Below are 26,216 nucleotides of genomic sequence, written 5' to 3'. Positions count from 1 at the left end.
CACAACATGTTCTCACCTCTGTTCGTCCCAAAACTGGCTTCCTTTACTCGTCCTCCTTAAAGTGGCATGGCCTTGAGGTGTAGGTGGACTGAGTCCTAACCTGAGGAGTTGACTCTCACACTGCACACACTGCTTAGTTCTCCAGTGTACAGTGTGTCTGTGTGTCTCTATATACTGCACTGTGTACACTGCATTGTCCAGCTTGTGTGTGAATGCTCTGTCCCTACAGAGCAGAGAACAAGCTTTTGCCTCAGAGTTTTTCATAAACTCCCATGTTCTCTCTCTGTGTTATTTGCGCCTCGTTGGAATGTTCTGGGCTCAATGACGGAGGGTTCTGATGATTTGTTCCATGATCACATGCCTCTCAAGGACCCACCAGTCAGTTAGAAAAGAAGAAGCCTCCTCGAAGAGAGGCGGAACGTCTCCAAGAAACTAAGCAACAATAAAGTTCAACAGTTACTATGATATAAAACTTCACAGGGTTAGGGTTAACATCACTTACTGGTTCTGAAATTGAAGATGTCCAGTCTTATAAATACCTGTGAACTTAGCTGGAGTGCAGTCTGACTTTTAAACAGCATGTGGAGCACCTGACCCAGCAACTACAGATAAAAATGTGTTTCTGTCGTCTGCTTGATATCCTTTATCTTCATGTTGTTCATCCTGAAATAACTCCATGCAGTTCATCACTGTGCTGTTTCTTTTATTTCCTCAGCCCTGAGCACTGTGTTCTAATGTTTGTCTGTGAAGATAAAGCTGTGAAACTTCCTCAGTAGATCACATCTGTTCTCACATTTCAACCACAACTCATCGGAGCGGATCTCAAACTGTCATGTTCCTGGTGCTGTGTTAAAACGTGCAAGAAAGGTTTCTCAAGCCAAACCAGCGAGATCGCAATCACTCACTTTTACGTGACAGTGACTGTGTGTTCAGACGTGAGACTGACGACATCAGATGAACATGCATGAGTGAAAGAGGCTGAGAGGTCATTGCAGTGAGTTCTGAGGATAATCCAGAGTATTGGAAGCACTCCTGTTGATTTTCTTCACTGCAGTGAGCAGCACAATCTAAACTTTCTTCCATTGTATTCACCTGAAGACAGAAAACACAGAAACTTCAAAACTTGTGACAAATAAAACAGCTGTCTCCATGGAGACACACCAGCAGCAGTGAGAAATGTTGTGTGTTTTGGTTGAACTGCTCCTTTACATTATTTGACATCATATACGTTGATCATCACCTGTGAACTCCTCTCCTGGGTCCTAAACACACATCTGACTGTGTGTGTGTGTGTGTGTGTGTGTGTGTGTGTGTGTTCGTGGTGTGTTCAGGGTCCATCCACGGCTCATCACTCTGTATGGGGAGGAGGTGGACGAGGCCGAGTCGACCGCCTCCTGCAGCTGCATCTAAGTCCGGCTGAGGGCGCTGCTGTGCAAGACACATCGCCACATCGTAGTAATCACAGAGGGTGGACAGCGCCCTCTGTAGGTCGTTGCTGTTTCCTCGGCCACTTGATTTAACGTAGAAGTAAAAGTAGCAACAGATCTTTGCAGCTTCCTGTTCGTTACATCATTCATTTATATATATTTCGCTGCAGCTTTAACTCCAAACTGCCTGTGCTTTATGAGGATACAGATGTTTTATATTCACATGAATGTTTACATTTTATTCTATTTGAATTATCAGCTCTCCTCGGATGCTTTCATTTGTGTTGCCTGTTTTTTTTTTGTTTTTTTTATTACAATTTTTGTTATGTCTTGTCCTGTGTGGCTCTGCAGCAGAGAGCAAAGCTGCATCTGAATTTAGTTTCAAACTGCACTGTGAAGAAAAGGCATTTTTTGTTCTGTGTGCTGTGTTCCTGTGTTCCATTCTGTGCAGAGGATAAAAAGCAGAAGCAGAAACTAAAAGTTTTGGATTTAATCATGACAGAGCAGTTTTTACTGAATCCTCCTGTTTTTATTTGGAAGCTTTTTTCATTGAGATTTTTTGGACGGAAACAAAAACAAGAAGGAGCAGTTTAAATAGAAAATCCTTCATTTTAATGGAAACGTGTTGATAAAAGCAGTGAGACTCTCCAGTGCAGAACAACTTCACATAAAAAAAAAAATCTACAAACTCATTCATTAAAATCTTGAAAAATCTTTCTGTGTCGTGTGCATTTTTTTTTACTAAATACATAAAGGGAGGGGAGAAGCCACTGTTTGAAACAGTCAAACAATGCTTTGGAATATTTAAATACTGTAAAACTTTTTATCTTTGAATGCTGCTTTTCAAGTAATCATTCAACCTGTGTGTCTCAATCTGTCACCCAACAACATCTCGTCCTCTGAGGTCCAGTCCACCTCTGAAGTCTCCCTGGGTTCTGTTGAACCAGGTGACATCAGCTCCAGTGAACCTCTCACCTCTACAGTCTGTACAGCATCTTTGAAACACGCTCTGTAAATGAAATGTGTTATTATTGCATTCACGCGGGCATGATCGGAAATATGTCACTCAGTGAAAACAGTGAAAAGCATTCAGGCTTGACTGGATGTCACATGATATTTGTTCAGAACAGTGGAGCAGAAGGGTTTTTTTCTTCTTTAAGGTGGCCATGGCTGACTACGTTAAAACATCAAAACAGTTTCCTGTTCTCTGCTGCTTTCTCGCTTCCTCGTGGCGGAAGTTAAAAAAAAGCTGCACAGCAAACTTCACAGGCCGACAGCGGATCAGAAAAACAACTGACGAATGTGAACTGACTGACGGAGTGAAGGCTCAGGCACAGTAACATTTAACATTCAACATTTCTTTCCACAAGTTTGGCAACAAAGTAGTTCTTAATAGTTCATAATAGTTCTCCTGCCTCACATCCCTGAGGCCAAATAACAAATAACTGGCAGTTGTTGTCTTCACCAAGAAGGCGTGTGTCCTGTCTCACAACCGTCTTCACACCAGAAGCAATTCTTACTCTGACTGTCAGGACAACTTCCTGTTGGTCAAATTCACGTCCGTCATAGTCAGATTTATTTACCCATGTGAACAAATCCATCGACCACCATGGTGACCGGTGATTCTGCCAATTTCTGTATGACTTCACTTCCCAGCAGCCTTCACATGACTGCTTGTTCTGTCTGGAGAGCGTCTGGTGGAATGGTGAGACAGGCAGAGAGTCTGCTCTGTGTGTCACCAGTGCATAAAGTCAACAGGTAAACAAAAAAAGCAGGAAGATAATGTACAGACGTAGGAGTTAGGAGTCAATCAGAGGCCAGATCTTCATCCCCTGAGATAAGAAAGTCACTTCCTTTGGTAAGCTTCCTCTTGAGAAGGTCATCAGTGACTGTCACAGGAAGCCCCAGGCCTTCTGACCAGTCCAGGTGTGAGGTTCAGGTTCACTTCCCTTTTTATTATTCCTCCATCTGTACATGGCTGCAGTCTTTGAACTGGTCTGGATTTGTGAAGGCACATCAGGCAACATGGTTTTTTAATAAAGGCACACTTAAATTCAGGTGTACGAGTACACAGGACGTTTGATCATCCATCACGCTCAGGACAGTTCTGTAACCAGCCAACTTGTTACGAGTGGCTTCAAATCAGCTGACAGTCTGGACAGGTTTTCATTGGCTGATGTTCAACACCAGTAGAAAGTACTGCAAACTTTGGACAAACTCTGTTGCCGTATTGTCATACACAGTAATCCATCCATCTCTGACAGTTTCATGTCCCATTAAAACTGCTGCAGTCACATTGTGAACTCAGTGGTCAGAGGTCGGAGGTTGCAGTAAGAGGTGACGGTCGGATTTAGGTAGTGCTCTCTCTTTTATCATATTTAGGAACATAATCCCAGCTGTCTCTCCTGGACTCTTCTTTCTTCTTCTGGAAGTCTCTCTTAAAGAATCCAGCCTGACAGACACACAAGGAGACAGAGACAGTGTGATTTATCAGTGTATTATATAGCAATATACTGTATCATTATAGCATGATACACTGACTATCGACAGTTTAACAATAAGAGTAAGACAGAATTCTATTGTGATATATTGTAGTTCTAAATACCATTATATTGTCTTATACTATAGTTCTCAGTACCATTATATTGTGATATACTGTAGTTTATCAGTGCCATTATATATTATATTGTGATATACTGTAGTTTATAAGTGCCATTATATTGTGATATACTGTAGTTTATCAGTACCATTATATTGTGTTATATTGTAGCTTATTAGTACTATTATATTGTGATATACTGTAGTTTATCAGTACCATTGTATTGTGTTATATTGTAGCTTATCAGTACTATTATATTGTGATATATTGCGTCCTCAGTAAGTGAGACAGGTTTAATGGTACTATGTGTGACATGTTTGTGAGTCCAACGGACACATCTTGTTTGATATTCTCTGCCGATATGATCAAGTGTGATTAAATCTGTTTTTTCTTCAACTGTTCAACCTAAACATAACTTTGTTTATGTTAAAAATTAGGGCTCGGTATCGATTCAAATTCCAAGAATCGATTCGATTCCGATTCGATTATCATAATCCGATCCGATCCAACCCAAACGATCTCGATTCGGGTGTTTTTTTTGGTCGCCTGAAGCCCTCGTTTTCAACAACGGAATACGGGCGCATATCTTTGCAAATGTAACCCGCAATCGCCTCAGTTATTTTAAGAGAACCTACAGAAGTGGCTGGTAGTTGTAGAGTTTTCCTTGAGTGTTCTTTTGTCTGTAGTTTTATCATATTTCCGGTGAATTTCTATTTTTCCCACGTTCATGAACGCATCATAGTCATTCCAACGGCCATTGAACGCACCTCGCGTGTGTGAGACGCTGTAGTGTAGTTTAAACACGGTGCACGCATGCTTCAATTCAGTGACGCGACTAGTGGGGTTAAAGTTCACCGGGGGAAAATGTATTAAAATTACAATTTAATTAAGTCGATTTTTGGATGTACGAATCGATCTTAAGGAATTAATATGCAAATCGATTCAGAATCGGAAAATCGATTTTTTCAGCACAGGCCTATTAAAAATGTATATATACCTTCCACAGACACCAGATGAGAGCTGCCAGGATCAACAGACCCACAGCTAAACTGATCACGATGATGAAGACCTTCACAACTGTTGAGGGTTTCTGGGTAAAAAGAGCTTCCACCACCACCTGGAAACATAACACATACAATATATGATTATTAGTTACATCTAGACACAGTAGATTACTTTATTGAACAACTACAAGTCCCATGAGGCTTTGATGAGGCACTAGTGACCTGCAACTGTTGTAGTCTAGTTTGACTCTACGGTGTTGTTGGTTCTTGGTGGTGGCTGGTGCCAGGGTGTTTTACCTGTGCTACAGGTTGTCCGTGGATGAGGACGGTGTTGGGCCCTTGGGGGTTTGACATCATTGCGCTGCTCTCCATCCTCATGATACCATGACGACCCTGAGACAGAGACCCAGACAGACATGAGGTTATGAGACAACAAGCACAAATTATCCAATGTTTGTATTGTGTTCCTGCAAAACAATGTCCTGTGTCTATACAGGATGTGTTCAGACTCAGTACTGAGTGTAGGTCATCTGTATTTCTGGCAGCACTCACAGTCACAATGTGAAAATGAAAGAATAAATACTTGAAGTGTAAATTTACATCTCCTGCAGAGCTGATTCACAGTCATCTGTGTGTGTGTGTGTGTGTGTGTGTGTATGTGTGTGTGTGTGTGTGTGTGTGTTACCGGAGCTTGCAGTAGCACAGCAGGGTTCAGTCCTATCTCCAGCTGGATAGTGCTCTCTTTCCCGACCTCCAGGTTACCGAGTCGACACACCAAGCGCTCACACAGCTCATCGCCGCCACAAAACTGCACACACACATGGAAACAGATTGAAGCTTATATGTGGGTCGGTGTGTCGTCAGGCCGGTGGAGTGATGAACGTTGAGTGCAGATCAAAGCATCTCACTTTCATGGTCACATGACATGGTAATCTATGCAGAGGTCTGACATTTCAGCCAAAGTGGTGGACTGAATGACTGACAGACTGAGTACCATCTATAGAGCCACAGAGTGCGGCTGTGGAATGGCTTTAAATACTACACTCCCCATGAGCCTGTGAGTTGTATCTATTCTATATTCTAGAACAGAAAGCACAGATGGACCATAGCTGCAGAATTTATCTCAAGTTGTCAGCAAGAAGGTCAACTTCTCACTTCACTACGCCAATAACTGCACACTTCTTCAAAGCAGTTTCTCAGCATATGTGTGTGTGTGTGTGTGTGTACCATTCTGCGGGTGGAGGTGGAGGAGAAGAAGAAGACAAGCTGTTTGATGACGGAAGCTTGAGGGACGTCGCAGTCGTCTTTGACTGGAATAGTGTCACTGATGGAACACACACCACGAGACGTCTGCAGAGACAGAGTTCACACAGCGTTACTGATGTCACTGCTGCTGCTATTATTATTATTATTATTATTATTATTATTATTATTATTAACAGAACTACTGGTGTACTTCTTCACTGCCACCACAACGGCTGAGTGTTGAAGCTGATGCAGAAGTGTCCACTAAGACACCAAAACCCCTCAAATCAAAATTTGTTAAGTGAAGTTTTCTCTGGCTCCGGTAACTGACAGAGACGGCACAAAGTATCATGTATCTTCACAAACCTGAGGAAGCACAGTTATTTTCATACTGATTGTACTTCTGTGACTCATATTGCCATCACTGGACGTACCTGCCATTCGATCACCTGCAGCAGTCTGTGTTGGTAAGGTGCGAGGATCTTTGGTAACATAATTTCCACCACGGTATCCAGAGAGCTGCTGGGACCATAGTTTAACACCTGCAGGCAGACAAATAACAGTAGAGATGAGATTAGAATATTTCTGTGTTATGCACAAGCCATCGAATATTCTGTGGAACCAAACAAAGGCTTTGACAGGTGCTGGGTTTCTGTTCAGGCGTTTAGACGTGGAGTTTAGGGAGACCGCTCAGAGGTAGAAGCAGAGCTGCTCACCTCTAACTGTGACAGTGGAAAGATGTGTTTGGGCAGAACGTAAAGCTAACAAATCTTCAGATTATTTTATTGGACAACTGAATTCACTTTACACTCTGTCTGAACCAAACTAACACTTACCTTGTACGTATAGTTGAATCTTTCCTGGTAGCAGTCAACTGGAATGGAGTCTTCATCACCAAACACAAACGAGGTGGGATTGACAAAACTGTAAGACAGACGGACAGACAGACAGACGGACAGACAGACAGACAGACAGACAGACGGACATCAGTGGTGACTGCTGGGTATTTAGCTGTGAGACACTGAAGGGCTGACTCCACGTATAAAGGACTATTACATTTCTAATAATCAATAATCAGAAACGTAAAGACACGTCCTCCAGCAGACGAACCTGTCTCTTCTCGCTGTGCAGAAAGATTCTCCTCCTGATAATCCCTTTTCCATAAAAAAATACTGTCCTAACTCACTTCTCATTTTCTGTTTCTCTGTTTAATGCTTCAGTTCTTCTAACTGTACCTAACTTTAGTCTTTGTTAGCAGCCTCCCTGCTGCTGACTGCTCTTTCCTGTCATGTTGACTGTGAGTTTACTATACTGTAATCAAATATAAACAGGAAGAAGTTTAATGAAGTCAGAACCTCCATGTGTCCATGTGTGTGCTCACTCATAATTGTTTTATTATATTTTAGGTCTCTGTGTTCTGCCTCCTTTCAGACTCAATGACTATTATTAGATTTAGGTGGATCAGGAGGAGGCTTGAGTGGAAGTGATGTGTGTTGGGTCCAAAATAGACTGCTTCAGGTCCAATCTTCTAAATCTCGTACGTGACACGTTTATCTGAGTTTTTTCATTTATTTGTTTACACTTTCTTACTTTGGTTTTGATATGATTACTATAGTAACAGTGTCTGCTGACTCACCCGTGGATGTTGACGTTGACGCCATATTTCAGAGGCAGAGTGAAGCTGACGGCGTTGTCATGGAGATACTCCTCCCTCTCATAGTTATCACTGAAGACAGAACAGTCAGATCACATGATGAACCTGCGGACGTCTTCCAGGATTTCACTTGAGGTGAGAGGAGGGGGCGTGTCCTTACCTGCTGGTGTTGACGTGAATCATGATGTCACCAGGTGTGCTGTTCTGGCTCACGTCCAATAGGAAGCTGATATTTAACTAGAAGGAAATAGGAAATGTGTGTGACTTCAAATGGTTTTTCACGTTTTTTCGCTGCAGGTTGATGATTTTTAGACTTTCCTGGAGACTCAAGTGTTTTTTTATTTATTTCTTCACTTGTTTTTCTCATCTTTATTTAATTGTGTTCTCATCAAACGTTTATGCGTTAGAGGAAAGTTTAAAACTGCTGCTCTGTGTTTTTCTGAGGGGAACTCTGATATTTCAACAGTTTCTTTCACAATTCAACTGAGTCACAATCAACTGAGTCGAAGGAAATTGGAAAACAGCTAATATCTGCTGACGGGTCAAAAGCTGCGAAACAAAAAGTACAGACACGCTGCAACTGTTTGGTGAGCTCAGGTCTAACACGGTTATCTGTCCCACTTACTTGATTCCTGCCAAACTAATGACATCCCCACCAGCTAACTCATTTAACTCACTAAACTAAGATGGGGACATCATATTAGCATGCAGATTTAGCATTCAACTAAAAGCCCTGCTGGCCGTCTCGTCAGGACATAGTAACAGCGTGTGATTAGCTGAGGCCTACCTGAGCGTGGGCTGGCAGGAGGTGGCTGCTGACGCCGCAGTCCACACCTTCCATTGTGCTGTTGGCTTCCTGTAGGACGTCACAGCTGACCATGTTATCCTCCTGCACACACACACACACACTTTGGTTAGTTTGTTTTATGAGTTATTGATGCTGCTAAAGTTATAATCTTTGACATTTTCATGGAATTAAACCCCACACCCCCAACCTCTCAGACCAGTAAAGATCCAGAGCACACAGTAAAGGACATGACCCAAAACTTCCCTCTTTAACTCAGCTGAATGTCATCTCATCGATATCACCCTCGTTGCAAAACACACGGTTGCTTTTATTGTGTAAACAGGAAACATGTATCTGTCACCAAGGTTAGCAGTGACTCCAATGGATGATCAAAACAGCGGCCGTTTTGGTCATTGGTGACAGTATTCAATAGAGCTGACTGACACGTATGGAGGCTAATATAGAGAATTTGGAGCTGATAATAGACCTTCTCTGTGTGGACTGTGCATGATGGGACTATGAAAACTTTGCTCTGCTTTTCTAAACAAAAAACTTGAATAAAGAATATTTATGTTGCTGCTTCTCTTGTGCTATTAAATAAAAAGCTGCAGGCTGCAAACCAGCTGCTCAAAAATCGATTACTGTTTTCCACAAATCAGTCTGAGAATATCTCGTCATGATGGGAAAAGGCAAATACTAGAGTGAGGTCTTTATTAAAACAATGTAACTTTGTTTGTCTGTGCTGTAAACATCAGCTGCTCCTCTGTTGTATTCCAGACAGTGAGTGTGTGCTGCAGCCGTCGACTTACACCAGGGTTGAAATCTTCAGGATTGTAACTTTTAAACTTAAATCTTTAAGCTGCCCAGTCAACGTGATGCGTACTCACGTTGTTCAGAACTTTAATGTAGTAGATGTTGTTGGGGAAACGCAGCGTCAGTCGCGGTAAGAAGGCATCGTCCCCGGAGTTCAGCAGCACGGTTTTCAACATGATGGTCTGTCCAGAGCCCAGAGGAAAGTACTGCTGCTGACTGAGGACAACAAACAAAGAACATATGAGCTGGACGACAGCAGCATATGTGAATACTAATGAAACACTACGTGTGATGTCATACGTGTTAAGACTACATTACCTAAACTATGCACAAACTACTTAGACAATCTTCAAGCACAACACAAGTCAACACTGCTATGACCTGTGTTAAATACAACAGGTGCTCACACACAACTCCCTGCTGTATGTATGAGTGTGTGTGTGTGTGTGTGTGTGTGTGTGCTTACTTTGGCAGCACTAGTTTAGCTGATAGCTCCATGTTGGTCGAACAGCTGGGCAGAGAACAGCGCCGAGCAAACCAAGTCTGACGGAGTGAAAGAGGCGGAGAGTTTATTGATGACATCAATCATCAATAATCATCAGTATAACTCCAGTCTGTGACTCCATTATATGACTCCAGTCTATGACCCCAGTCTATAAGCCCAGTCTATGACACCAGTAAATGAACCCAGTCTATGACTCCAGTCTATGACCCCAGTCTATGACACCAGTAAATGAACCCAGTCTATGACTCCAGTCTATGACCCCAGTCTGTGACCCCAGTCTATGAACCCAGTCTATGAACCCAGTCTATGACTCCAGTCTATGACCCCAGTCTATGATTCCAGTCTATAAGCCCAGTCTATGACCCCAGTCTATGACCCCAGTCTATGAACCCAGTCTTTGACTCCAGTCTATGACCCCAGTCTATGACTCCAGTCTATGACCCCAGTCTATGACACCAGTCTATGAACCCAGTCTATGACTCCAGTCTATGACCCCAGTCTATGAGCCCAGTCTATGACCCCAGTCTATGACCCCAGTCTATGACCCCAGTCTATGACTCCAGTCTATGAGCCCAGTCTATGACTCCAGTCTATGAGCCCAGTCTATGACTCCAGTCTATGAACCCAGTCTATGACTCCAGTCTATGACCCCAGTCTATGACACCAGTAAATGAACCCAGTCTATGACTCCAGTCTATGACCCCAGTCTATGACACCAGTCTATGAACCCAGTCTATGACTCCAGTCTATGACCCCAGTCTATGACACCAGTAAATGAACCCAGTCTATGACTCCAGTCTATGACCCCAGTCTATGACCCCAGTCTATGAACCCAGTCTATGACTCCAGTCTATGAGCCCAGTCTATGACACCAGTAAATGAACCCAGTCTATGACTCCAGTCTATGACCCCAGTCTATGACTCCAGTCTATGAACCCAGTCTATGACTCCAGTCTATGACCCCAGTCTATGACACCAGTAAATGAACCCAGTCTATGACTCCAGTCTATGACCCCAGTCTATGACACCAGTAAATGAACCCAGTCTATGACTCCAGTCTATGACCCCAGTCTATGACCCCAGTCTATGAACCCAGTCTATGACTCCAGTCTATGACCCCAGTCTATGACACCAGTCAATGAACCCAGTCTATGACTCCAGTCTATGACCCCAGTCTATGACACCAGTAAATGAACCCAGTCTATGACTCCAGTCTATGACCCCAGTCTATGACTCCAGTCTATGAACCCAGTCTATGACTCCAGTCTATGACCCCAGTCTATGAGCCCAGTCTATGAACCCAGTCTATGACTCCAGTCTATGACCCCAGTCTATGACACCAGTAAATGAACCCAGTCTATGACTCCAGTCTATGACCCCAGTCTATGACACCAGTCTATGAACCCAGTCTATGACTCCAGTCTATGACCCCAGTCTATGACACCAGTAAATGAACCCAGTCTATGACTCCAGTCTATGACCCCAGTCTATGACTCCAGTCTATGACCCCAGTCTATGAGCCCAGTCTATGACTCCAGTCTATGACTCCAGTCTATGAGCCCAGTCTATGAGCCCAGTCTATAACCCCAGTCTATGAGCCCAGTCTATGACTCCAGTCTATGACTCCAGTCTATGACCCCAGTCTATGAGCCCAGTCTATGAAACCAGTATATGACTCCAGTCTATGAACCCAGTCTATGACTCCAGCCTATGACCCCAGTCTATGACACCAGTCTATGAACCCAGTCTATGACACCAGTCTATGAACCCAGTCTATGATCCCAGTCTATGAACCCAGTCTATGACTCCAGTCTATGACCACAGTCTATGAACCCAGTTTATGACCCCAGTATATGACTCCAGTCTATGACTCCAGTATATGACTCCAGTCTATGATCCCAGTCTATGAACCCAGTCTGTGACTCCAGTCTATGACTCCAGTCTATGACCACAGTCTATGAACCCAGTTTATGACCCCAGTATATGACTCCAGTCTATGACTCCAGTATATGACTCCAGTCTATGATCCCAGTCTATGAACCCAGTCTGTGACTCCAGTCTATGAACCCAGTCTATGACTCCAGTCTATGACCACAGTCTATGACCCCAGTCTATGACCCCAGTCTATGACTCCAGCCTATGACCCCAGTCTATGAACCCAGTCTATGACCCCAGTATATGACTCCAGCCTATGACCCCAGTCTATGACGCCAGCCTATGACTCCAGTCTATGACTCCAGTCTATGACCCCAGTCTACGACACCAGTCTATGACACCAGTCTACGACTCCAGTCTATGAACCCAGTCTATGACACCAGTTATGACACCAGTCTACGACTCCAGTATATGACTCCAGCCTATGACTCCAGTCTATGAATCCAGTATATGACTCCAGTCTATGACACCAGCCTATGACTCCAGTCTATGAATCCAGTATATGACTCCAGTTTATGACACCGGTCTTACACATGATGAATACTGTCCTGATGACTGACTTCAGCTGTAAATTCCTACATGTTAACATGCTCTGTATTTAGCAGTCAGTGGGACATGGTGTGGACACAGGATGAGATGACTGTTGGTTAATGTGGTGCAGATGTTACAGCTGTAAACACATCTGGATTAGCAGGAAGTCATTATCAGTGTGTGTGGTGGAGCTGACATCTGATTAGCTGTTTCCTTCCTTTTAACACTGAACAGTTTAGTGATGACCTGTCAGTTATCTTCATTCTAGCTTGTGGCTGTGTAGTGCACAAAGTACATATAAGGTAATAAAGGTCAACCTGTAGGCTGTTTTTCATTTCTAGTAAATATATGGTGTTCCTATAAAATGTTAATAATTGTTATACAAATACTTTCACAACCTGTTGTTAACAATTACTGTATGTATATATTATTCTGTTGTTCTAACTTGATCATTTTGTCCGGCCAGTTAATCTTGAAATTTTTCTTCAGTTACAGCTACCTAGCAGCTGGTTAATTTTTGTACTAGCTAGTATCTTGTTGGTATAAGCTGGTAGCTTGTGGGTTTTTGTTAGCACTGGCCAGAACCAAATAGCAATAACAGCCTGACCTGGTTAGTGTTTGTTCTAACTAGTATCTTATTGATATTGACTACAGTAGGTTCCTTTTTGGGCACTAGCCTAGTCCTAATTTGTATGAGCACTAGCCAGTACCTGGTTGGTGCTAGCACTAACTAGCTGGTATTAGCACTATCCTGTATCAGAATCAGAATCACTTTATTGGCCAGGTGTGTACACACACGAGGAATTTGACTCTGGTTCACTGTGCTCACGGTTGTACATAGAGGAAAAAACATACAGTTTAACAACGAACATGACAAGTAGGCGTAGACATGAACATACAATTTAGGAAACATAAAACATAAAAACATAAAGAAAATAACTATATACATATTTAAAAGATATATGTATATATGTGTGTGCATAAATATAGATGTGTATCTATAAACACTGACAGACATTTGTAGGATGAAATGTGTTATGTACACGAGGTAGGTGGATGGTAAGTGGACAGTATATACATATCTATGTACAACAGACTAAATGTAAACAGTTAGGATAAATAAATATATTATAATGCACAGGTATTGCACAGATTTACAGGTTATTGCACAGAATGTTATTCTCACTGTGTGTCTGGTTGGTGTTAGCATTAGCTAAGTGTTACCGCTGGTCAGTACCTGGTTGGTGATGGTATTGGTGTGCCCTGCGCTCTGCTGCAGAATGGGTTTTAATGGAGGGAAGGTTTTGGAAGCGTGCCGGTGGGGGGTTGTTTCTCTGTGACTGTAGGAAACCTCAAACTGGACTGGAGTAAAAATGTCCCTCACATCTTTCTGTAGGACGAACAAACAGGTACATAGGAAGGAGAAACATTGTTAGGATCACTACAGCTAGTCCAATCAGTAAGTAACACATAGCACATGTATTAGTGCTTTACCCTTTGGTAAGCCACGTGTGTTGTACAAGTGAGCTGGCCATGTCGTGCTTTCACACGTCCCCTTGTGCTATTGGATGACCCGTTACCATGGAAATAGAATCGATGAGGGAAGGATGGTTTATGGAGGAGGTCAGAGGTCAAATTATATTGAAGCTCTGAAGAGGAGGGGAGAGAAACAACATTAAAGATAAGTAGACACTACACGTATCATCAACTGTTGAGGATGGTCACTATTTGCCTTGTCTTTTAGCACAATATGATGTATGAAGGCATCAAGTGCATGCGTAAGACCATTTCATGGTGAACTTGTTTGAAAACCAGTCTAATAAAAAGCCTTTTAACCAACCCACTTAGCCATCGTTAGCTCAATTAGCTAACTAACTATAGCTGTTTTTGTCTACCTCTATCTAAAACCATTGTTCCAATACTATATTTAGCACTGTATATGTGTTGTGCATGGATTTGTTGGGTCTCTATAAATAATATTATAAAAAGTACAGTCTAAACGTGCTCTATATGAAAAGTGTCATGAGATGTATAAATAAAATTGAATTGAACTGAATTGAACTGTCAAAACTTGACAGTTGAAGCAACAACAGCTGGCTTTACAGTACCTATAGCTCCTCTGAAGTGTCTGGACCTGACGCTGAAGCAGACAGTTATATTAAAGCACACGGTTGGATTCTTGTGTCCTTGGCACAGCGCCAACTGTGGGTCGATTTGCTCAGGCAGGGTCAGAGATGCCTTCACCTGAATCACTGGACGGGACCTACAGCACACAGGACACATTCAGAGGCAGCCATACATATTTCATGTTTGAATTGAAAATAATGGAATGGTAGATGTATTTCATTATCCACAATCATGAATCTGCGTTCAGAACATTTCCAGGTCCTGTGGTGTTATTTTACCTGAGAACAACTGCAGAGTCTGAGAGGAATGCTCCGACCGCCACATCTGCAGAGAGAGTTGAAGCTGGTTTAAAGCACATCTGGTGAGAACAGAAATGATGTGACACCGGTTGTTGTGACAGTTCAGGTTACCCTGGTAGCCGTTATCGTCGATGTCGATGCTGGAGCTGAGCGACTGGCCGAACATCCTGAGGTCACGACCCAATGTGGATCCAGTAATCCTCTGAAAACACACACATACACACACATCATGTTGGATATCACAGAGCAGATGTGAATAATAATAATACTCATACACAGGTTTCAGTGTTGTTGGTGTTTGCACCTGAGATGGAGTTGGGGAGATGCCCTCCTTCCTGCCGTTGTAAATGTAGACGGCTCCTTTTAGGTCGTCTTCCTGTGGGGCACCAATCGCCACATCTACACACACACACACAAGTTATATTACTGCATTGTAAGGACCTATAAACTGGCTTCCTTCCTTCCAGACAGCTCTTGCTTTCTGTTGCTTTCTCCATGAAGATGTCAGAGACTTGAAACTTGCTGCAGATTTTTAACTAGATGGAATCTAATTGTTAATGAGAGGTCAGGTCCCAATTTTCTAAGGGGGGTAAAGAGTGTGTTGGAGAGGGTCCTGGACCTCAGTCTTGGTGGGAAATGTCTCGTAGGATGAAAGCACTCAGGATTTGCACTTGAACCTGAGAAAATAACAGCATGCTCCTTTAATATTTAACCTGCGTGCTTTGAAGATGCGACGGCTCTGAAAGTCAAACAAACACACACATATACACACACAGACACACACATGCACACGCACCTACGCACATTCTCAGCCTTTTATATAGCTGTGGCAGATTAGAAGGCAGGTCCAGTTACAGAGCAGCAACAGTTTGTCATTACAGTTTTAATGAACTTAATGACACACTCCACCCCTCTCACACACACACACACAGACACACACACAGATGGTGAGGGGGCTGCATATGTGAGGGCGTTGTGCTGAAGTCAGGGATGTTTCTCTGTTATCAGGAAGTGACAGTTACTGGTGGTCTGTGGGTGGCTGGTACCCCCTCGGACAGAGACCTGAACTCCAGCAGTCACTTTTTTCACCACTGTTTAGTTCAGCCAGATAGTGCGACTGATAGTACTGAAGCAGCAGCAGTAATAGTACTACAGGCTTTTGAAGTAATGTCAGCAGTAGTATCTGAATAGTAGAAATAATAATATGACTTCTGTTAGCAGTAGCAAAATGTATATTTGCAGTGGTACTAGCAGCAGTGGTAGTAGTTGCTGTTCTTGGGAGTATTTGGTGAAGTAGTTATAGGTAATACAGTAGTAGTCGTAGTATAGTACTATTAAGTAGTAACAAAAGAAGGAGCAGCAGTGTTGCAGTATTATTATCAGTAATACTATTTATGGTGGTTGTAGTAGTATTAGTAGCAGTAGTATCAGTGGTGTCTGAAGCAGTATCAGTAGTTGTAAGTAGTATTTGCAGTACTTATTAGTAATATCAGAGGGAGCAGTAGTATCTTGCTGTGGTAGAAGCCGTGTTACTAGCTGTAGTACTATAAACAGTAGGATTCAGTATTAGCAGTAGTAATATTAGTGGTCCTGTGTATACTTAGTCTGGTTTGACCAGACTTAAAGCTGATTGGTCAGGCTGTGCTGTGTGGGTGTGGTCATTACCGGGGTAACCGTCGTCGTCCAGGTCTCCTAGATTGGCGATGGTCTCTCCAAAGCGGGCGGCGTAGGCGTCACTGCCTGTCAGCTCAAACTGAGCCTCCAACAGCTCGGCCTGAGTCATTTTGTGAAGACACAGACAGCACACGGTGTTTACACAGAAGAGACAATAATGAAAACCATGGCTGAATTCCATTTAGCTGCATCGGTTACAGGGCTCTGATATATGTAAAAAAAAACTCTTGATTTGTGAGTGTGCTGTCTTCAGTCGGGCACCATTAAACATTTACAGAGGAAGGGGGCATGTTGAGAGGACATCATTAAGTCACAGATGAGTAGCTTTTAGCAAAGGAGCTTCATTTACTGTGGGCGTCAGCTCAGCTGTGATACCAGCACATTAGCTCCTTGTTAAAAGCTGATTCAAAGTGAGAGCCACAGTAGAGTCAGAACGTGATAACTGTCACTCATGAGTGGCTGTGAGCTGTTAGCCTGAGCTTGTAGAGGCTAGAGTAGTTTTGTATCAGCATGAACCAGACTCAGCCACAATCAGTGTTTAACGTCATGCTGTATGAACAGTGATGCCTGCTGTAAGTAATGAGGGGCATTTGCACGGCGTTGAGAGCGAAGGAAACGCACAGTCAGCGACTCCAACTCTTTAAACTGAACTGACTGAAATGATTCAAGTCTTCAAAGTCATTCATCATTTATAGAAACATCTGTCTGCTCACATCTGGAACAAATGAAAGCTAATTATGGATGGTGGTGAACCAACATAGAAAAACAAAAATAAATGTCACGTCTGTGGAAAAACTTCTGACAGTTAGCGGTGTGTTAGTATTTAACAGTGACAGACATCTGAATCTGACCACACTGTCACTGTTTGTGTTAAAACGGTGCGTTCAGGTACTCACCTGTCCCTGGTTGATGTACACATAGACTCTCCCCTCCTCCCTGGTGACGCCTGTCGCCATGGGAGCACCGACCAACAGATCTGACAAACCATCGTTGTTCAGATCCACCGCACACACGCTGGAGCCGAAGTAAGATCCCAGCTACACAAACACACACAAGGACACACAACCGCTAACCGCTAAATGCTCCATTGTTTTAAATGAAAGATGCTAATGCTAAGTGGATTCTTACCTCTTTTCCAGACACTTCTGAGACAGCCCGCAGCATGTTATTGTCTACTGTGAATATGAAGACCTGCATATGACACACACACACACACACACACACACACACACACACACACACTAACTTCAATCATGGCGACTACATAACAGGACACAATATCAAGAAAACCCAAGAACAACATCTTCACAACACCATAGAGGAGAAGTCAAGCAGATCCAAACACACACATTCAGACTATCAGGTACACACACACACACACACACACACACACACACACATATTCAGGTACACAGGAGGTCTTACCTTGCCCTTCTTTTTGTATCGTGGAGCTCCACCCACCACTTCCAGAGAATCAGGACTCAGGAAGTGACCGGCTCCGACAGAGTATCCTGAATAGCAGCAGGACGTTTTCATACAGTTAGATTTTTGCAGTAAATAAATTACAGTATAAGCAGTACTCGAGTTGAGGGGGGATGGGGGGGATGGCATCCCCCCTGTGGGGAAAAATGGTCAAAATCATCCCTCTTCTAAAATGGTCATCCCTTCTTATGTCAGCGGTTTTCAGAGTGTGAGGCGCGCCTCCCTTGGGGGGCGCCAGAGGATTTCAGGGGAGGCGCGGCGGGGGAAAAAATAAAAATATATCTAACAAAGATATGTGTCTCATCACTGTGCGATGAAAACTCGGTGAACAAAAATCCACAAAACGACACAGTATGTCCAGCGCGAAGAAACGCTGCTAATGTCCCCTGCTATGTCTCTGCTAATGTCTCCTGCTATGTCTCTGCTTTAGTTTGAATCAGTCACGAAGCTCCTGGTTGTTATATAAAGACAAAGAGGCTTTGACAGTGAAGTGAGACCTCTTGCTGCGATATACTACCTTTGGGTTTACTTCATTCTGGATCGTCATTGGTGGGTCAAAGGTGAATGTGGGCGGTACTAATAGATTCTCCTGACTCTGATTGGTCGACAGGTGACAGGTGTCAATCATCCACACTCTGTGTTTTAGCCTTAGCAGCACCGCTAGCTGCTACCTGCTGCTTCATATTCTTTAATACCGCTTGTTTCAAACATCGCGTCGTCTTAAAACTCGAAGTCTTCTTTCCTCCTCCTTAAATTGTGTTTTTTTAAGTGAAGATGTTTTTTAACAAAAATGTGTTTAAATGTATTTAAATATGTTTAAAAACACACAAAGATGTTAAAAACATACACAAAGTTTGTGTTTAAAAAAATATTTGAGCACATTCACAAATAAAGATATTTAAAATGTTTTAACAAATATGTCTAAAAAAGATGTGAATGACATGATGTCCATAGTTAAGTGGTTATTGTTTCTTTCCGATAAATAGTATTTTCTTGTGCAGGCCATGCAACTGAGAATGCAAGCTATGAATCAGATGGGATTTAGGATTTGCCATGTCTAGCAAGTCACCCTAAAATTGACTAGAATGCAGGAAATTGCATCTAAGAAATACAAAGTTTTCTGGGGGAGGACCCCCAGACCCCCCTGCTGGAAAATACAGTATAAGTACAGATGTACTTATACTTTACTTATAATATTATTAAAGATTAAACATTATTTAACATGTGCGTTTTATTAGTATGCATATCAAATTTGTGGAAATGTGACTTTTGACGGTTTTTGGTTAGGGTTAGTTACAGAAGGGTTAGGGCTACAGAAAGTAACAAACACACACACACACACACACAAAGCTCTACTTCCATCATAAACAAGCAGACTAAAGTCTGATTGTCAGTCATATTTTTGTGTCTCCGTGAGAAAAGTCAAAATGTTCTTCAACACCTTAATCTGAAGAACATCGCACCTCTGCTCACAATCCTGTTTATACTCTTAATACTGAGACATCATGGTGGCTGGGTAAGTACACTCTCTCTATGTGTGAACACACACACAAAATGTGTGGTTCCTGTGGTTTCTGTCTTCTTGCAGCAAATTTAGTTCTTCAACATGTAACCCTGCTCTCTTCAGACAGGATACAGAGAAACCTGATTCTCGGTTTCACGTGCAGTTTCTGCAGTTTAGAACAACAACTGAAGCATCTGTACCTTTTCTCTCCATATCTCGTACATAAATCACACCTGGGTTGATCTAGTGACGAGACAGGATTAGGACTTGGTTTTTGGTTACGGTTAGAGCGGTTAGTGACATACACACACACACACGAGATGATGAGAAAATGTTTCTTTCTGCTCGGTCTGTCAACACTGCGAGGTGAGGGGTCATGGTCACTTGATAAAATCAGCCACTCTATGTGTTGAAATGCTTACTGTGGTTACTGTTTTTAGTTTCAGTACTTCCTATGTATGTTTGAGCTCAAGTAGAAGGTGTCGACTGCTGGTATGAACTGTGATGTAACTAACTAACTATGCATTGCATTTCCTATAACTCCTTCACAATAAAGCATTCCACTGGGATGGGGAAAACTTTGAATGTGAAATGGCAGCAGGAAATGTAACTTGAGACTGAAGCAGGCCGATCAGGGACCATGAACAACCTGTCGTGTACTGGTAGTAAATCAGTACGACATATCAGTTACCCAGGTAGCTTTCAAAGCCGACAGCTCCGGCTTCGTCGTCCAGGTACAGTGACATCCCTCTGCTGGACGTGTTAAAGACCAAAACAGAACCCGTCCAGTAAGATGTCCCCGGAGCCCCCATGATGACCAGATCCTGAAAGAGATTTCAGGGCTACCATCATATAGTGTGACCAATATCTCTATCATACATGTGACACGTAAAATCATTATTGTAACACTTGTTGGACATTTTCGACACCAATGTTCGGCAATGTTTTTTTTTTTTTTTAAACGGTGAAAATGAATTTCTGCAAAAATAGGAACAACTCTTCTCAAGTTATACATGCAGCCTGCTGGTGACAACAGTGAAGACAAACGAGCCTGTGTGTCACTGACCTCTGTCAGGAAGTTGGAAATACCGGCCTGACATGACCCATAATCCACACCGAACTTCCACTGGTAATCTGCAGGACGACAAACAGAGACAGACGTGTGAAGAGGTAAAGGTGAACAAACAAAACAGAACCTCCTTTCCTCCTACAGCCAGACAGCTGTTACTTTCACACACACACACACACACACACACACACACACACACACACACACACACACACAAATGAAAGAAGTGCAGCATAATCACAAATGAGAGAACGTCCTCAGAAACCAGCAGCTAAACATAGTGAAGCATTTAGCAGCTAAACAGACAGACGTATTTGAGAACATAAACAGAGCTGAGTGAGTGGTGGGCGCAGACACAACTCTAAATGATGAATGAATGACCGCGTTGTTCTGTGACTGCTACGAGTTCAACATATCAGCTTCAAAGCTGGTGATATGTTAAATGTTTTGTTCACAATATGTTTTTAATGTCCAAAAAAATCAGTTATTGCAGGTATAAAAGAAATAAAGAAACAAAACTTATTAAATATTGTTGGCCACCCAACATGTGTGTGTGTGTGTGTGTGCGTGTACCTCTGTAGCAGGGGATCATGGGTTGGGTATGACTCAGGTCGTTGCTGTAGCGGTAACAGAGTCCGTTGGGCAGCTTGTGGTTCTGACTGTCTTTGTTTGAGTAGAAGACGTTCTTCCAGCGGTGAGCACATGCCTAAACACACACACACACACACACACACACACACACAACATGCAAACAACATGTGACATGGACTCATTACCGACAATCACACAAGTTAGCAGCACAGGGCTGTCACTTTCATGACCCATGTCACCGTGACCTTATGTGTGTACGTGTGTGTGTATACACATGCTGTGTATTTATATGACAGTCTTTCATGATCACATCTATCAATAGTAATGATCAGAGGGTAAACCTTTAACGTGTCTGTCTCTGACTGTACTGACTGTACGTCATAGATAGATAGATAGATAGATAGATAGATAGATAGATAGATAGATAGATAGATAGATAGATAGATAGATAGATAGATATACTTTATTTATCCCAAGCTGGGAAATTATAGTGCAGCAGTAGCATTACACAAAGTGACAAGTGACAACAAAGAATAAAAATATACTATAAAGCAAAATATACATAATAAAATATCAAAAAAGCAATAGTAAATACGATAAAATAAAATATATTGTACGTTCAGTGTTTGAGAGCTCAGGTTTTTTTGGAGTGAACATTGGTCTAGAGACATATGAAGTCAGACTCCCCCCCACAGACTCCCTATATAAAGATATATATCTTTAAGATATAGATAAACATGTTTAAGTTTTGTATCTGTGTTAGTGATGATTGTTCTAATCATTTAATCATGTAGTCACATAAAACTTTTTAACTTTTGTACCTTAACAAAACCTTTTTGTGAATTTCTTCCTCTTTTATGTGGCACAAGTTACCCACAGCGTCAAAACTTTACACCTACTGAAGAATGCTAATGTAGGGAGCGGCTGTCACAGCAGCTGTAGAACTAAAACTTCAATGTTCTTCCTAAAGAACAGCAGATTATTGCTTGTTTTCTACCTCGTCCGCTTTGCCTTCACTGTTGACAATCAGTAACATGAATGAAGACACACAAGCCGGCCAATCACAGCTCATCTGTGGCCCCTCTGTCACTGTAATGTGTCATGTGACAGGTCAGTGGAGTGTGTGTGTGAGATGTTACCAGGATGTGTCCTCCGTTGTCTCCAGGTTGTCTGGACAGACTGACTCCCAGCCACTGCTGATCACTGTCTGATTCACACGTTTTTCCACAGGTCTGCACCTCTGGACACACACACACACACACACACACACACACAAATGAATTCACTGGTTTTACACCTTCACGGGTAATTAGTGGTATTTTACTGCCACTGCTGAGCGGCTGACAGTGTTCACATGGTAGACAGCTGAGTCTGCCCTGACCAGACACAAAGACAGTTTAGTTTAGTCATGTTTAGAGAGCACTGTAGGGTTCATGCTGTGCTTTATGCTTTCTGATCTGATCTGTGTTTCAATGCTTCACACCTGCTACATGCCACCTGCGCAATGCTTCCTACATGAGGTTGCTCTGCATGTAGCTTTATAACACAGCTCTACTGAAGCTGCACAAAGGTCATGACTTTAAATAGAGAGTGCAGCTGCACGAGCCACTTTGGTACACAGTGCTCTGATTTTCTGTGGTGACGGGTTACAGAAAGAGGAATATCATTATTCTGATGTAGTGTGTTGTGTCACAGCCGTGCTGTAGGAGAGCGTGTGTCGTCACACACACCAGAGTGCATGCGGTGGCAGTGGCGATGCTCAGCGGTGATGTTGCAGCGGTAAATAGCTCCTGGAGACTGAGCCGACAAACTGTGGGGAGACTTTGCTACTGGAGCTCCAACCACCAACCTAAGAGAGAGACAGACAGACAGACAGACAGACAGACAGAGAGACAGACAGAGAGACAGAGAGGCAGACAGAGTTAGACAGAATCTTTGTGTCTCTCCAGTGTCTGAATGGTGTCTGTGTGTGAAGCATCAATGAGCTTCTCTCTTTGACAAGAACTGGATAATTAGCATGCGCACACACAAACACACACACACAGTCCTACTGTGAAGATGGCAGCTAATAATGAAATAAATGTGAAATTATTGAAGTTTACGTTTAACCATTTAAAGGTCAGAGTTTGTGATCAGCATTCTTAACACCCCTGAGCTTTTGAAATGTAGTTCCTCCATCAGTGAGGCCACCACACCCACACCACCAAGTGTTAAACATAATTAAAGAGTTAAATCAAATTTATCAGTTAATAAAAGTTGCTAAACACAGCAGGACTGTGTGATCAATAAATGATCAATCAGAGGCAGATCAATAGATCAATAAATGATCCAAAGCAGATTAATAAAGGTTTAGTAGAGGATGAAAATGAGATGTCAGAGGCTCAATGGAGGGTCAGTAGGAGTAAAAGGAGCCAGAGTATCAATAGAGGATCTATAACAGATCAGTAGCGGATCAATCACAGATCAATATCCGATCAACAGAACAGATCCAGACCATTTGTGAGCTCCATGGCGATGCAGCAGGACTGAGTATCCAAACATGGAGGAGGAGGGGCCGCTGAACTCCAGGCTGTGCTCCTGATCCAAACTGTATCCTGCTGCACGATGAACCAGGACCAGAACCTGAACCAGGACGAGGCCGCAGCGAACACACACAGGGTCCACTGAGGGACGCATGACGGGGGACAAACTGCATGACACCAGAGAGACACAAATCAACAATCAATAACCATCAAGTCTCCGTCTTTACAAGCTCACGTTTCCTGTACAAATGTTCTTCAAACTCACAGAACTCTGTTTCAAATCAAAGGGAAGCTCCTAATATACCAATATATATATGTATTTAATGAAGGAGCAGCTCTTTCAGTTTTCAGATCCATCTCTAACTCACTTTACAGGATCAGAAGATCGCTCCCACTCCCACATCTGTACGGAAAATACGAGGCTACAGCCAGCAGATGGTTAGCTTAGCTTAGCATAGCTTTTCAGCTGAACTGAAAATCAGCAAACGTGTATCATCACCCACCTGTCAGTCAAAGCAGCCACGCTGTTAATCCTGCAGAACTTTAAGTCTTAATATAATCTGAACAGGTGAGTTGTATATAAATTCACTAAGTTTGAACATGGGGACTTACGGAGACTGACTCGTTCTGTAGCCAGCCTCGAGTGGACGCTCGAGGTGTTACAGTTATTGGCACTTCCACACTGGCTTCATGTGTCGCTGTAAAGTCAGCTGGCTGCTGGCTGTAGCTTCACATTTAAGGACTCAGACATTACAGCTGTATGAAATGTGTCTGAAGCAGACTCATGAATAAGTGACTCAGGCAGAGACTGCTGGAGGAACATAGTTTGCTCGTGGGCCCTCAAACTTCTTGGTCCAGCCCTGTCAACTGAACTCTGTCTCCAACTCTTTCAATTGTTTTAAACTAATTAACATTATTCTTAGTTTGTGGTTCTTTTAGAGAGGTTAATTATTTTGTTTATTTACTTTTTCAGCCATTAACAAAAACAGAACAACAAACGAGTTACTTTACAGATGAATTTATTCATTATATATATATATATATATATATATATATAGATTATAATATATATATATATATAGATATATATTAGTCATTAATAAATGAATGTTTACTTTAAGATGGAAAATGACCGCATTGAAAAAAAAAAGTTTAATTTAGTTTTTTTGTTTCTGTAAACTTTTCTTAATTAACTCAGTCGTTCGTACCTAACGGGGCTGCCGTACCTGAAGGTGTCCCGGGTCACAGTGGCTCCGGTACCGGGTGGATGGAAGAGTTAAATCCGTTAAATCCGTCTCGTTCGCGGTGACACGCTCGTGAAACCTCCTGTTGCTCCTATAGGTCCATTAACCACCTCGTGCTTGAAAGCTCCTGGTTTTTAGTGACAGAAAGTGAGCCGGGGTGAGACAGTGAGACACAGTGAGGAGGACGGCAGGCAGAGCTGGAGTCCCTGCGAGTTTCAGATCAAGTCAGTGGGACATGAAGGAGAGACCTCCCTCGCTCTGCGCGAGCGTGTGTAACGGTGTTTCCCCGACACCCCCCGCCTAAATTAAGTGCGCGAGGGTGGTGCGCACGCGCCTCTGTTTGGTGCACGTGCGCGGGCAGAGACTGGAGCCATGTGTCACACTGAACCTTTAACAGACTACACTTTATGTGACAGCTCATGTTTGTCTATGAGCTGCTAACACAAACATGCTAACATGCTCAGTGGTTTAGTTGTTTTACCAAATAAAAATAAAAATAAAGCTCCTTCCCAAAACAACATGTTAGCATTAAGGGTTGGCTACAAAACATTTCAGTCTCCATAAGTCCCCATGTTGAAACGTCCAACTTCACAGCAGAAATAAACATGTTTACAGCCTGGTACAAAAAACAGTTTTGGTCTCTGTAGCTAATTTCCCCGTTCATGACAACTGTACTGAGGGTGAATTTATACACAACTCACAATATTGAGGTGGAATAGGCAGGAGAGCCACCACGCTGAGCCCTCACATACACCTCTTCAGAAACCTGTGCGTGACGTCATGGGTACCACATCCGTGTGTTATACAGTCTATGCAGTAAACACAATACAACTGGATGATGGCAGTGCCATGTTATTTGCTTGTAAACCAAAGTGTCAAACACACATTGTTGCAAGGGGAAAGGTTGGATTAAATGGACTGTACTTATATAGCGCCTTTCTAGTCTTCCGATCACTCAAAGCTCTTTCACACTACATAACTCATTCACCATTCACACACATTCACACACTGATGGCACAGCCTTCAGGAGCAATTTGGGGTTCAGTATCTTGCACAAGGACACTTTGACATGCAGACTGGAGGAGCCGGGGATCGAACTGATCCACAGCTGCCCCACAACCAAAATTAGTATACACCGTTTGGGAGGCTTTTTTTTTTATTCATTTTTGCTGAATCATTAAATAGATATTGAGATATTTATTGT

General features: G+C 42.6%; 2 protein-coding genes across 4 annotated transcripts in view; one reads left to right on the top strand and one right to left on the bottom strand.

Annotated features, from left to right (window-relative positions):
• cerkl (CERK like autophagy regulator) overlaps window positions 1-2,600 on the top strand; it is a 34,392-nt gene extending 31,792 nt beyond the window's left edge. For both annotated transcript variants that reach the window (XM_027290846.1, XM_027290847.1), the window contains exon 14: window positions 1,332-2,600. In XM_027290846.1, coding sequence (XP_027146647.1) covers window positions 1,332-1,410 — 79 coding nt within the window. In that variant the 3' untranslated portion in view covers window positions 1,411-2,600. The remainder of the gene's footprint in view (window positions 1-1,331) is intronic.
• Window positions 2,017-25,294, bottom strand: itga4 (integrin alpha 4). 2 transcript variants are annotated; one of them, XM_027290845.1, is made up of 29 exons: window positions 24,977-25,294; window positions 23,741-23,935; window positions 22,977-23,095; window positions 22,386-22,486; window positions 21,229-21,361; window positions 20,653-20,720; window positions 20,278-20,410; window positions 18,026-18,111; window positions 17,729-17,791; window positions 17,497-17,637; window positions 16,592-16,700; window positions 15,231-15,325; window positions 15,038-15,128; window positions 14,906-14,951; window positions 14,609-14,763; window positions 13,995-14,149; window positions 13,738-13,890; window positions 9,996-10,072; window positions 9,604-9,745; window positions 8,717-8,818; window positions 8,090-8,166; window positions 7,912-8,001; window positions 7,112-7,199; window positions 6,710-6,817; window positions 6,258-6,380; window positions 5,716-5,838; window positions 5,328-5,423; window positions 5,024-5,143; window positions 2,017-3,879 (listed from the first exon to the last, which is right to left on the bottom strand). In XM_027290845.1, the coding sequence occupies exons 2-29, from the start codon at window positions 23,920-23,922 to the stop codon at window positions 3,778-3,780; spliced, it is 3,078 nt and encodes a 1,025-aa protein (XP_027146646.1). In that variant the 5' UTR covers window positions 23,923-23,935; window positions 24,977-25,294; the 3' UTR covers window positions 2,017-3,777. The 2 variants fall into 2 exon arrangements, with proteins under 2 accessions (XP_027146646.1, XP_027146645.1); XM_027290844.1 differs by having other exon boundaries at window positions 24,995-25,293.
• Between the last annotated feature and the right edge of the window lie 922 nt (window positions 25,295-26,216).

The sequence above is a fragment of the Larimichthys crocea genome, chromosome XVIII (assembly GCF_000972845.2).
Source record: "Larimichthys crocea isolate SSNF chromosome XVIII, L_crocea_2.0, whole genome shotgun sequence".
Lineage (NCBI taxonomy): Eukaryota > Metazoa > Chordata > Actinopteri > Sciaenidae > Larimichthys > Larimichthys crocea.
Note: the sequence above shows the minus strand (reverse complement) of the source record. Positions and strands in the feature narration are given on the sequence as shown.